The 13,790-nt window shown below is 40.5% G+C and overlaps 1 protein-coding gene across 3 annotated transcripts in view; it reads right to left on the bottom strand.

The window, feature by feature from the left end:
- The window catches only part of heatr5b (HEAT repeat containing 5B), a 34,366-nt gene extending 22,742 nt beyond the window's left edge, over positions 1–11,624 (bottom strand). For 2 of the 3 annotated variants that reach the window (XM_056760464.1, XM_056760466.1), the window contains exons 1-11: positions 11,573–11,624; positions 10,957–11,084; positions 8,711–8,922; positions 5,692–5,800; positions 4,774–4,923; positions 3,966–4,137; positions 3,576–3,730; positions 2,108–2,357; positions 1,740–1,895; positions 1,374–1,627; positions 1,105–1,216 (exon numbers count right to left, since the gene is read on the bottom strand). In XM_056760464.1, the coding sequence (XP_056616442.1) occupies positions 1,105–1,216; positions 1,374–1,627; positions 1,740–1,895; positions 2,108–2,357; positions 3,576–3,730; positions 3,966–4,137; positions 4,774–4,923; positions 5,692–5,800; positions 8,711–8,922; positions 10,957–11,082 (1,696 nt within the window). In that variant the 5' untranslated portion in view covers positions 11,083–11,084; positions 11,573–11,624. The remainder of the gene's footprint in view (positions 1–1,104; positions 1,217–1,373; positions 1,628–1,739; positions 1,896–2,107; positions 2,358–3,575; positions 3,731–3,965; positions 4,138–4,773; positions 4,924–5,691; positions 5,801–8,710; positions 8,923–10,956; positions 11,085–11,572) is intronic. The other variant, XM_056760465.1, reaches the window with a different exon arrangement.
- Between the last annotated feature and the right edge of the window lie 2,166 nt (positions 11,625–13,790).

The raw sequence follows: 13,790 nt of genomic DNA, 5'->3' as shown, positions 1-13,790 counted from the left end.
TCAAGAGATTTGTTTACATTTAAAAAAAATTGGTCCGTAATGTACCTGATTTATTTATTTTTATTTGTATTTAAAAGTTTGTAGAGAGTATTTGTGTGATTCGAGTTGGACAGAATCAGCAAACTTAAAGAGAGTAACCAGTTGGTTCAAGTTCATTAAAACAAATTTCAAAAGCTGAATTGATTTTATTCATTATGTAAATTTTGTACAACTCAATGTTTCAACTAGTTGCAAAAAACTGAATAATATAAAAAATAATCAAAATAATCGTTTGTTGCCTTTTTCTCTGCATGCCTTCTATTCTCTTCATCTCTTCCTGGATGAAGGAACATCATCTCGAACTCAAACTTGCCAAGACAGAAGTCCAACCCTTACCAAATTTACCACCCACATCGCAACAACTACTCAGACATGCAGGTAAAATGTCAGGACAAGTCTGCCGTTCATGTCTGAGCATGATACTTAGCTCCTAGGCGCTCTTGTCATATTCAAGACTGGTCTACTGCAGTGCTCTACTGCCTGACCTTCAAACTGATCCAGAATGCAGCTAAGCAGCACGTCTGGTCTTTAATAAGTCAAAATTGTCACACCCCACCTGATGTCACCACATTGGTTCTGTAAATGAGTTGTTCCATCACAACGAGGCACCGGAGATTTACCCATTAACTTCTCTGGTGGAATAGACTGCCAGCCTCCACCAGACCAGAGTCCATCAAAACATTCAAGAAACAACTGAAAACATACATGTTCCACAGTTACCTGACTTACCCCGCCCTAGCAGTCAAATTTCTAGCTCCTTTGAAATATCCATTTAAAATATCCAGAATTGTTACAGCTTTAATCCAACCTGAAAACATGGCACTTATTGCTTAGCCATTGGACAACGTCTCTCATTTGTATGTTGATTTGGATAAAAAGGAAACCATAAACAAACATAATTTATGTAATGTAATGTTTTGTGTCCGGTAGGATAAGTTCTAGTTTAAACCTGTGTGCAAGTTCTCTGCTGGAGTGAGTAGAAGACTCAGCTAGTTGTTTTGAAGGTCGCTTTTAATACATATTTTTGTACAATTATGTTACCTGGTTCTTGTTTTCTAGACTCACCTAAAGTCATGAGAGCAGCTAGGAGCAGCCAGCCTGCTTGAGTCCTCTGCAGAGACAGACGGCTGTTCTGAGATGCAGAACGCAGAAGATCTTCAGCTATACTCACCACCATCTGAAAGAAATCACACAACTCATCATGCTCAGTCAAAATACATTGTGAAAAGCCAATTTCCTAGATAACAGCCTTATTTTATATATAAAAGAATCTCTGGAGTAAAGCCAGTGATGCAACGTGAATGCATCACTGAACTGTAACCTGTCAAACAGACCTTGCCCTTGGAGTGTGGGATGCCCAGTGGACACTGATAGACTCCACCCAGAAGAGCAGCCATGGCAAAGCTATAGCCGCTGACGGCCTCCGGTGAGTTCTTCAGGTTATTGATGCATTCAGCGCAGCGCTCCAGCAGAGGCGTCAGCTGGTGCGGCACGGCTACGGCAACACAGCGCAGGCACCAGGCCGCTGCCAGACGGGCCGCCATGCTCGGGTGCAACAGCACCGACGTTACCGTCTCCAAAAAACCTGCTTTCGACATAAACCGACAAACCAGCTGTTGCTTTGTTCTTTGTTTCTAGTGTGGTTTTGAATGTTGTATGTCTATAATCACAATCTGTCATGTCATGTTCATGCATCATACCGACAGATGGGTCCTGGATGAGAGGGGACGCAGTAGCGCTCAGACTCTGCACCAGACTGCCCAGTTCTTTAAGAGCGCACACCATCACATGCTGACTAGCTGACACGTCCGCAGCTCCGGTCCGGTTCTCACCGCTGGGGTCGTTCACTACAGCCTCTGTGAGAGAGAGAAAGTCATTACTGTCCGACAGGCCCAGGTATCTGCAGCATACGTCTGAGCTAATAAAGTGACCACATGGTTACCACATTGAGTGTAAAGGCTATCGATCAGGAGTGGGCCACTGAAAACTGGTTGTCAATCGCCTGCTGATAAGTGGGAAGTGAACCCACTCCTGTCAGGACGGATGGTCAGACTGATTTTCATCTTACCCACAGCTTTCATCTGTTTGCTGATGGCCAGACAGATTTCCTTAGCAGCGGCGATTTGAGCCTTCTCGCCCAGAAGACCGCCCAGAGTCGCGCGCAAGGCGAAGGAGACACAGCGGCGTGAATATACAGCCTCGACGTGAGTCTGTGTGGCCCGTGGGTGAGCCACCAGCTCCAGTAAATGAGATAAAAATGCAGCGAAGTTACGTTCCAACCACTGACCTCCCAGTGTGGTAACGAACACAACGTATGCCTGTGTGAAAAGATAAACGTGTGTTACCGTCTGAAAGATCTTTACAATTCATATTCCTTGAAGAATGAAAAAACAGCTAAAAACATTGACTAAAGCCCTAGATTAGTCATATCTGGGGACCTCGTGTGATTTAGAAATGACCTCCCCACACCTATATTTCATGTGGCGCATTCGCACGGGATAAGTGAAGCCTGTGATTTTACTTAAAATTGTAGACTTATTTCCTGGATGTGATGGCAAGGCTTTGCGTATAGTTTGTATAGCCCATAGTTATATGGTGTTTAATGATATATGTCTGTACCTATCAGCATTTGAGACCCCCAAACCGGACAGAAGATCACCGTGATCGCGGGTCTCAAATGTTGTGATGAGTGTTTTCATGATAAATAAACAAACAGGAGTCTCCCGGCAAAAACAACATTGTTGGCAGATATGGATATGATCCAGCACGCAAAATTATATCAAAACAGTCTCCATTATTGCAAATGGTCGATAAAACCTTGAAAAATTATATATGAGCCCGTACAATCACAGAGATGCCAATTCGCAAGGGGACTAACATTATCAGAGGAGCTCTGTGTTCATCAAAATATGGTAGGTCATTTGTGGGGGAATTTTTACCTTACAAATTTCAGACATTGCCGTTTCGCACGGGATTAAGATCACAGACAATCTCTGAAATTATTAGAATGACTAGAGGTCCCCAGTTAACACTAATCCTGTACGAATAGTGCTTAATTTTGCTAAGATTAACAATTGAACCCTAATAAAGCACTTACGAGAAAGTAAAGTATCATACACTCACAGAACCTGGCAACTTCTAGACAAAAATAGGGCCATTTTACATGGAATTTGCTAATGAATCACTCTGCTGTGACCGTTTTCTTAGATGGGTCAGAGGGAATTAATGAATCTGATTCATTTACTTGATGAATATTTCTGTACAATCAACTGATGAAGGTCATGAAGTCCTACATGTGTGAACAAATGGAAAGACATACTTCAACCAAAGTGACTATAAAAGAAAAGACGTAATACCCAACAACATGACATGAACATGTACCGTAGTAATATCATGGTACTATTTACAGTAGAATGTTACAGGCCATTCAGAAGGCTATCAAGTAGAGCCGTAACATGTCCATGTAATCAATTACGTAAATCCTTTGACTTTCGTGTTGACGTTTAAAAGATGCTTCTGTGTGTTTGCAGTCTTACCTGCGTGACACCAACCCGCACCTCCCGACTGACGGACGCTCCCTTCAGCATCTCTCCTCCGCTCTTCAGAAAGCCAGAACCTCCACGGAGGAAACCTGTGGCCATCAACTCCAGAACCTCCTCCAGTGTCGCTCGCTTCACATTCTGACGCATTACTAAACAACATGCAACAGAGACCCTCAGAAATCACTTTAGGTCCACACTAGATGCTAGTCCTAGAAGTATTGTGTGGATGCCCAAAAAACACTTTCTGGTTTTAAAATGCTAATATACAACACTGGAAAAGTATGATAGCATGCTGTTCAAAACATACCTATGATATAAGAGACATGAAGGAAGAAGAAAGTGTTCAACTGTACTCATAAAACCGTGAGAGCTCATGAACGTCACCTGTGGCCTGTTTGGGCATCAGTGCTGTGGCCATGGCGGTTCCCAGGAGTGTGGAGACAGCAACACGTACACCATACGTTGAGCCTTCAAGAGCTTTAAAACACAGCGTGGCCACATTCTCCAGCTCAGTGGTCCAGATGAACACCGCCTCGTTCTGAAGCTCTAACAAACACTGTCAAAGACAAAGACCCAATGACCATCACACCATTATAAACTCACCGGACACTTTATTAGGTACACATTGCTAGTTCAGGGTTGAACCCCTTTTGCCTTCAGAACTGCCTTTATTCTTCATTCCAAGTGTTAGAAACATTCCTCTGAGATCCTCTTGGTCCATATTGACAGCTGCACATCCATGATGCAAATCTCCAGTTCCACCACATCCCAAAGGTGCTCAATTGTAGAGGCCAGGGTGAGAGAGTTTCCCAAAGACCCCTCATAATTTTAACAGTTTTTTTGAGGGGGAAAGCTTGATTTCGAACTAAATTCTTCAGATGCACTTCATAGTGATAAATAAAAATGTTTCTTATTTCATCTCAAATCCATTAATATCACTTATGCCCTTTCAAAACGATTTCTTTCTAAAAGGTATCTTTAGGTGATTTAAGTGTTCATGATCACATTATCGTTAATGACACTTTCAGCTATAATAATGAAACACTGCTTCACCACACCTCAGTACATATTCAAGTTTGTTTCTGAGCGGAGTGATAAGCCACTGGAGAGTGTGCTTTATCATGCCTGTGAACATCTCAAGCAACTTGAGCCGTGAGAAACTGAATGTAATGCTGCCACGTGTGAAGCTCACCTTTGCGACAGCGCAGCGGACGGCCATGGATCTGTCAGTCAGCAGGGATCGTGCGTTCTTGTAAATATCTCTGTGACAGGAGGAGGCCGCCCCACCCAGACCGTGAAGGACCTTCTGCAAACTGAGCAGGATCTCACCTCGACCCTGAGACTGTATTCAAACACACACACACACACACATACATACATACAGGGGTTAAAATTTCCATTTTTAGTACATAGCCTTTCCACAATTTTGCATTGATTGCAAATCAGCTTTATATAAAATTAGAAAAACAAATCCTAAATAACTAAATGAAACAATATATGGTATTATGATACATGTTAATATTGCAATTTTCCTTAAGGGAAATAAATTGTGAAACCATATGCAGAAACCCAAAGCTGTTTACAAGCAGTATAAGAGTATGAAGCCTATTGTATTGACACAATATAAGATCGTTTGGATGTATAATACGTTTGGATGTATAATACACTAGATTATCACTCAAAAGAGATTTGTGCAGCCATTTTGAGAAAGGCCAGTGAAAGTCCTGAAAGCATACAAACAAGCTCAAAATATTACTCATTTTGGCTCATAAATGTATTGTTTCACAACGTAAGACATGTTTTAACCAGTACACAGTACAACTGGAAAATAACAACATAACGTGCAAATACAATGTACATGTTAATTAAGGTCAAATGCATAATTGAAGTTAAATGTCAATTATCTAGTACGAAACCCAGGAAGCAATGCCAATAAGGTCAACGTGGCAAGGAACCAAAACTATGTGGAGAAAAAACTTTGGAAGAAACACAACTCAACTGGAAGGGCCTATTCTCTTCTGGCATATTAACATAACACTACAGAGAGGATGAATACTGCCTGTAAGCTTTGAGATACAGAAAGAATGGGATGATCAAATGATGTGTGCACCTCTGCGCTCTTCAGAGCCTTGAGGAGGTTATTGATGGTTTCAGGAAAAGAGCTGCCCAACATTCGGCCCATTCGCTCGTAGAACGCCCCGACACAGGCCACTGCAGCACTGAGGTCACAAAAACACAATTCATTATCAGCATCTCAAACAGGCCGTTTAGCATCTATTAATATTAGAAATGTTTAAGGACATCATGAAATTTGCTTATTGACTTAATGAGGCATGTTGTTGGACCAGAGTTGCTCAACATTTGAGTTCTTCCAGTATAGAGAATTTGGAGGTGGTTGCCTTTGTCAAATTACACCCTTCTCAAAAAATGATGTCAGTCAATTTACATTATTAATCTGTTGGTTATGTTGTGAGGATGTATGGACTGGACCATATTCCTTCCAGCGTCAAACCAAACAATGTTCTTGCGACGTAGCTTTGTTTGTCCCATATTGGTCATGACTATGTAACATTGGATGTGGTTGGAACGTGGTGATTACCTTCTAGACGTCCCTGGAACAGACCATATTCTTTGCAACGAAGTACCAAATAATGTTTCTGGTGTGTGACAAGTATGTCCCAATCACCAAACAGAGATGTTGTTAATATATTTCATCTCATCTAATTTAAATAACGTCCCTTACAATATGGAGAACTCAATTAATTTGTCTGTTGTGGATTATGTTTTCCATAACTGTAGTAAATGTTTATCAAAAATGTATGAAACGCAGTGTAACGATGGATAAAACTGCACTGTACATCAGCATCGCTAAAATATGTCAGGCAGTGAAGTCAAACAGAATGATGTTCAAATGATGTGAGTGCGGTTACACGCAAAATATACAAAATTTACATTTTGCAGCTGTGAATTATCGGATTTATAGAATTAATCTTGACTTTATAACAGATTTTACTCTAATAATAATTTTCCTAAACAATAACAAAATAAATAGAAATGACCAGATACATTAATAAAATGACATGATCTGGACCAGTGTCCAGGTTATCTGAAGACCAGTATACCACATCACTACAACACCTGTGAGATTTATTCACAAAGTTATTTGAGGATGTGACCACAACATTTCTGGCATCCAAAAAATGGAACTTTACTCACAAAAGTTTGCAGGGAACTGTTGGTTTTATGGATTAAGATATACACATACACTGCATATGTCCAGACTTGTGCGCACATGCACGCATATACAAGCACACACGCATCCATACAAATCCAAGCATGTGCATGAAGGCATACCAACATAACACAAGATATATAAGTCTAAGCCTATTTTATGGACATTTCTCATGAGACAACATTTACTTGTCCATCCACGTTTGCATCGACACCGCAGCATATTCAGAATATGCAGACTCCGGGTCAGAAGTGTCACACACACAGTCAGTTTTATGATCAAAAAGCATATCAATCACTTCTGATGTTGTATATTTCCTCTTTGCCAAGTTTCGATTGCCTATTTATTAATTTTTTTACTTGCTCGAAAACTCTCTAATCTGTCGCACTCAGTCACTCCCTGTTCATATCTGGTCTCTGCCTTATGAAATGCAAGTATTTACCACAATACATACATGTTCAAAATGTCAATTTGTCTACTTTCGGGAACAATTACATTGCTTTTGATGGCATAAATGGTTGAAGAGTTATGGTTAAATTTATAGCGCTTGGTTAAATGCGTCAGCGACGACACATCTGGTTTTACAGAGTTCAAACAGAGAAGATTATGTGATGACTACTTTACTTTATTAGCGGCTCTAATAAGAACACAGAAAGATTCTGTTTTTCCATGGAAGGGTGGTGCCGGATCCGGGGCCCAACTGGGAACCGGGCTGTGCTTTTCCACTGAAAAATATCCTGAGCCAGTGCCATGATTTTGGCTGCAAACCGGCCCCGAAACCTTGCTGGTCTCGAATTAGGGAACCTCCTACATCAGTAACTGCATACTATTTCATATTACTCAGTTTGAATATAAATCTACATGGAAATAAATATGAACTTGAACTGGGATTGTTCGGGCCTGGAGGGTCGGTTTTCCTGCAGAGTTTAGCCTTAATCCTAATCAAACACACTTGAAGCAGTAATCAAGATCTCACTAGGCGCAGCAGAAACTTGCAGGCAGGTGTGTTAAGGCAGGTTGGAGCTAAACTCTGCAGGACACCCGCCCTCCAGGAACAAGTTTGGGGACCCCTGACGTTGAGGGTTCTGCTCCTTGCGCGTGGAAATGCGAGCCGGTTCTGAAAAGTGCTATCCTCAGTTGAGAACCGGCTCCAGTACCAGACCCGGTGGAAAAGCTGTTAGAGTGAAGCGCTCTGAAGATCCGATTGATCAGCATCACGTTTTATGACTGGCTATATACTCACTAACCTTGGCCGATCTCATGTACCGATCATGAGAACTGGCATTTGATGAGGGTATGAGGCGCCACAGTCGTTTCAAGAAACAATAAAACATTTGTTATTTGCCGTGTATGTTCCAAGGAAATCTCACACGGAGGAACATTGTCCAAATATTTAACACCACAAACCAGATTCGGCGAATGCTAAAAACTGCTTTTTTTACCTCGTTTTTGGTAAAAGACTACTCGGTTTTGTTCTCTTTGGTGTTTTTTCAGTTTATTTGTTCCTCCTAAGATTTACATTGGCCAATGTTAAATAAAGTCCTTTGAGTTACAAAAAGGAGTTTGTTGAGACTGCTCCATTTTGTTTCGATTTATTTTTCTCTTATATTATGTATCCTGATATGCATATTGTTATGTTAAGCCCCATTTTAATGGCATATTACAATGTTCACTGTATAATGAATATTTTTGTGTATTCTGTTAGTACTCTGTTCAAATAATAGTTTCATAACATAATTACATAGTTTATACTTACTGTCATTTATACGTACTGTAAAAATATAAAAAAAATAACAAAAGCAACATCTATGGCATTTCTTTATCTGAAAAAAGGTTAACGGTGATCAAAGAGCTTACATGTCAGTTATTTAAAGCTTGAAGGATCGAAATCACTCACAGTTTGGTGGGTAGATACGCCGGCGTGTCGTCTTTACTCTTGATGATGTCATTACACTTGTCGAGCGTCTGGAAGACGGTGAAGGTGTCTCCGATGCTGTAGAGAACAGCCAAGTTCTTGGCCAGGAGTTTTCTGGTGGGCGGGCCAGGAGAGCTGCTGATCAAACCCGTCAGCTGTTCCACCAACTTCTTCTGTTTCTCCTTCACATCAACCTTAACACCACACACCATATGAGAACACAAATAATGAATAATAAAGGCCTTTTAATAAACACATCTTTCATTAGATCAAGTCAAATTATTGTTGTTGTGTGTCCTCCTCTGCCTGGTATCTGAAGGTAAATATTCATGACATGGTGACATATGAAAAAGTAGAAATTTCTCAACACTAGCTCTAGTATTAAAGTCAGCTCTGATATGGTCTTGCATAGCCAGACCTTCATATTGGCCCTCCCAAGAGGCCTTCTGACTGACAGGTGAAGCGACCAATCACGTTTGGTTTTGTGCCGCATCACGAGTAGAGGTGTGGAAATGTCCCTGCAGTAACAAACCAGATTACATCCATGAACGTGTTAAAAGCTAACAGTAGGGGCGGGCGGAATGAACAAAAATCTATTTAACGGAATGAGTCATTTTATTTTACTGTAACGATATATTTCACGGTAATAATCTCCCATTATAATGCTACATCATATTCCTCATTTTTATTAGATTGATTTACTTCATTTATTTCTTAGAGTTCATTTAAATGCTCACCATAGTTGTAGGCAAGCTATGAAAATGTTATAAAGATATCAGATTAAGTTCTGATAATCAGATATTATTATTTATTTTATTGGTCTTCTGGCTATATCATATGTACACATTAGAAAGATAGACAACATGTAAAACACAATGAAGTGTGAATATATGGACAAACACTGAGAATACATGTATATGACTGGTGTTAGAAACTGATGTTCAAGGCGTCTTTAGTGCGGTTCTTCATCGCTCTGCACTGTCTATTAGATTTTTAGTGTGTTGTGACTCTCTGTCTTTAGGTTTGTTTATTCTCGCGCTTGTCTTTGCACTGTGAATTTCCCGGATGAGTCTATACGGATGAGCAGCAAGTCACGTCAAACTATTAACGTGTTGAAGGCGGCATCGTGTTCGTTCCAGGCGGACTGAAGTGTTTCCAGAAAAGTGTGCCTTATGCATCAGACATGAGCCAATGAGTGGGGTGACGTCTGAAGCCTGTGGCATAATTCTTTTTTTTCCAGCCGAACGAACAGCCTTGCAAAGGATAAGGATTTCGACTTATACGCGTACACATGGGTTTTGATGCATGGGCATTACAACATATTGCAATACCTCTGCGGGCCAACGGGGGTCCGGTTTTCTTCTACTACCTTGAATAGATGCTCCCAGGACACTGTTGCTACCCTGTGGCTAAACTAATTACTGCAAGAAATGAAGGTAACAAAATTCCGGCGGTGCGGTACATTACCCACGTACTATTCTGATGAGGAAATTTGCGTCACGCGCACTATACCCTGTCCCTCGAGTATGCGTTAACAGGATACTATACTTCAGGCTTGACGCTGAGACTAGCTCTAATACAGAAACTGAGACGCTCCTCACTGCAGAACACGACATAGTGGATGGATCCAGATCCGACTCCTCCCACTTTATACACTTACCAACGTTTGCTTTTATCAATGTAATCATAATTTAGTGTTCACCTGTAAGTAAATATGTTAACCCAAGCCCTTACCTTAAACCTAAATCTTATAAATTATGTTATTAAAACAGGTAAATAAATAAAGTTTGTCTTCAGCAACTTTGTTTTTCTGTCGAATTAATAACTTTAGTTACGACTTAATGCAGAAATGGTAGAGCAACAAGACGGGTGTGAGGTGTCCACCAATCAATTAATAAAGACGAAGTGGGAGGAGGCTGGTTCCAGTGTCGACCAATCACAATCCAATGGGAAGAGACTGGATCTGGATTCAACCTTGCCCCCTGGATCTAGTGCAGTGAGGAGCTACTGCAGAAACCGGCTATTTTGATCAGCAGCATCTTTTCTAAAAAATGACAAACTATTCTATGTAACAATCCAATGTACTGCATCAAAATGTCATCATCATCAACGTCATGATTCTCACACTACACATCATACAGTAACATACAAACATAACAACACACATAACAGTATGGAGCATATGAACACACTCAGCAGCATTTGAATGGTCATGTGTGGTGTTTTACCTTATTAGCTGCAATAATAACTTTATCCAGAAACCTGAGCCACTCGAATATGAAGACGGCTCTCTTGGCTTCAGTGATGTGAGCCAGGGCTTCTTCATTCAGCAGTAAACTGTGTGCCAACTCCATTCCTGAACACACACACACACACGTCTGAGCTGAGAGAGCGGCAGGTTTTATTCACATATCCCTAGGCAGGCTGCTTGACTTGGACGGTCCAAAAGTCTTGTCTAGGTACACAGCACACTGTGTTTGATGATTGAGATGGCGGTCAGTGATGTGTTGCCTAGTAGTTAGTAAACATCTTGGTGGATATTGAGACACAGACCTGATCTGCCGTTCATTTGAAGCCGTCAGCTGTTAACAGTAGCAGTACTATGCAGGAGATCTCCGCAAAATATCTTAATATGAGGTAAATACTAAAGGAAGGACGGAAACATCCATCCTGCTAGTCATATCCGAACGACAGAGCAGCTAATGCTCTGTTTAATGACGTAACGTAACTGAAAAAAACATGTTCAGTCATGAACCTTTTAAAGTACATTCACAATTAAATCACGCTGTGGTCTGTCTCAGTAAACTAGATTTTGTCGATTTAATAAAAAAAATGTTATCTTACCTGCTGTCGTAACGTCAGCTCAGCTGTTTTGGGGAGGGTTACGTCACTTCCGCTATCACAGCCAATGAGCGAAGCATCCACTTCCTTAATTCTTATTAGAAGTATTTGTACCAAAGATATATATATATATATATATGATTGCACGACTACGTGTTATCATAATAAATATATTCAGTGGACGGATTTGCTAGCAGAATCCGCCCAGCAGTCTTCATAAATGCGACAAAATAAAATGTGTAAATCAGTAACCACAAAGCATTGTGATTTGTCGATGTTGTCAAGCGCGGTGAAAAGTAACAGGCATTACGTGTCGGCAAGTAAAGTGAATGTAAATACAGGGCTCGACATAACTAAGCAAGTGAGAGAGAATGTTACTTGCCCGACCAGACAAGTAACTTGAAAAATAATAATAATAACAGTGCTACGAAATAAATCTGTCTGTGCTAGGAATAATAAGAATATGTCCATTATACATTATTTTTATTTTTATTGTCTTCGCCCCTTTTAGAATTTAATTTTTTGGATGTAAACTGTATATCATAATGTTATTTGGATATGAAGACAATATATTAAACATAGCTGTGTTTTTACCACATATAAATCACAAAAAACTACACTTTGTCTTGTGATCATAAAAATGAAGAGGCGAACGTTTGTAACTTTAGTTTATTAGACTTGTAGAACATATGCATCTCATCACCACTACCTCGGTTCTTCCCTAGTATGTACAGCTCATGCCGTGCTTTACACTCTGAGGCCCTCTAGCGGGTGGATGACATAACTAAAATGCAATACCCTGACATCTCCCCCTTTTCAGTCAATAACACAACATTTTATTTTACTTTAAATACCTTTCCCAGTCTTACAACACAGAAATTACATTGTAAAGTAGAATTTTAGAACCGCCATACAAACAAAATTTGCTTGTAACCATCTAACATAACATTACTTCAATAGTCAAGTTACTTTGTTTTGTGATTGCTGTGTTCTTTTCTCACAAGTCCAAACGAACAACAGGTTTGCTGACCCTGCCTGATTTAGTGAGCGTATATTTTCCAGAAACAGTCTCAACTAGTGAGTCTTTGCAAGGATTAACTTCCTGCACATGCTGCTGTGACATTGTTTCAAAAGTATTTTCTTCCTCAGGCAATAGCTTGATATTGCAATAGCTTGAAGACGTTGTAAGACCTCTGAGTAGTGCTCTCTGATAACATGTGATTCATTATCCAGTTTCAACATGACTGTATCTCCCGGTATAATAACAGGTAAGTTCTGCACACCCTTTCGTCTGTTAAACTATTATGCCTGTTTTTCCCCATCTGCTTCATCCTTTACCTTTATACTTGTTTTGTTTGGCCACTTTGGTCTGAAGTTTTTCTGTAAGGTTGCATTTTTCTTCCCATTAACAATTCTGCCGGGCTGACTCCTGTCGAGGTGATATGAGTTGCTCGAAAACTCATCAGTGCTAACAACGGATCCTCCTGTTTCAGTATTCGTTTTGCGGTCTGAACCGCTCGTTCTGCTTGACTATTACCTTGAGGGTTGTACGGACTTGTGGTAATGTGGTAAGAAATTGTCCCCAAGCTTCACTTGTGAACTGCGGGCCATTGTCACTCACGGCCTGCTCTTGGCATGCCATACCTTGCGAAGGTTGCTTTCAGCTTCTGTTTCACATGGTCTGATGTTATGACATTTAACAGAAGAATCTCCCAAGTATCAAGAGTGATAGTCAGATACCACCAAATAATGTTTCCCTTGATGCATACACAAGTCCATGCCGATTCGCTGCAAGGGCCTGTCCGTCAGTGTTGTTGACTGTAACGGCATTGTGTTGTGTGCGTCTGTTCTCTATGCAAAATGTGCATGTTGAGGTCCTCAGAAATTCATGGCCACCACACCAATTCTATAGCTCTAGCCCTGCATTTCGATACTCCATGGTGTACATCATGGATTCTACAGAGAATTTAAAAATCCCACTTGCAAATTGTTAACTCAGTTTAAAATTGTAAGTCAAGTGGACAAATTTTGGGGAACATTGTTGAGTTAACTCATAAAAACGAGTTAACTGCATGTTTAGTACTGCTTTGTTCAGTGAATGTAAGTGCATAAGTTGGAAAAGCGTAACATTTAGATTTCATGGTTTGACCGTTAAACTTCCGGTTACTGCGCATGCGTGGTACCTCATCGCGCTATCTTGCGCGGTGTTTCCTCTTCCAGC

This window comes from Triplophysa dalaica, chromosome 11, assembly GCF_015846415.1.
Source record: "Triplophysa dalaica isolate WHDGS20190420 chromosome 11, ASM1584641v1, whole genome shotgun sequence".
Lineage (NCBI taxonomy): Eukaryota > Metazoa > Chordata > Actinopteri > Cypriniformes > Nemacheilidae > Triplophysa > Triplophysa dalaica.
This window is presented reverse-complemented; position numbering and strand designations above follow the sequence as displayed.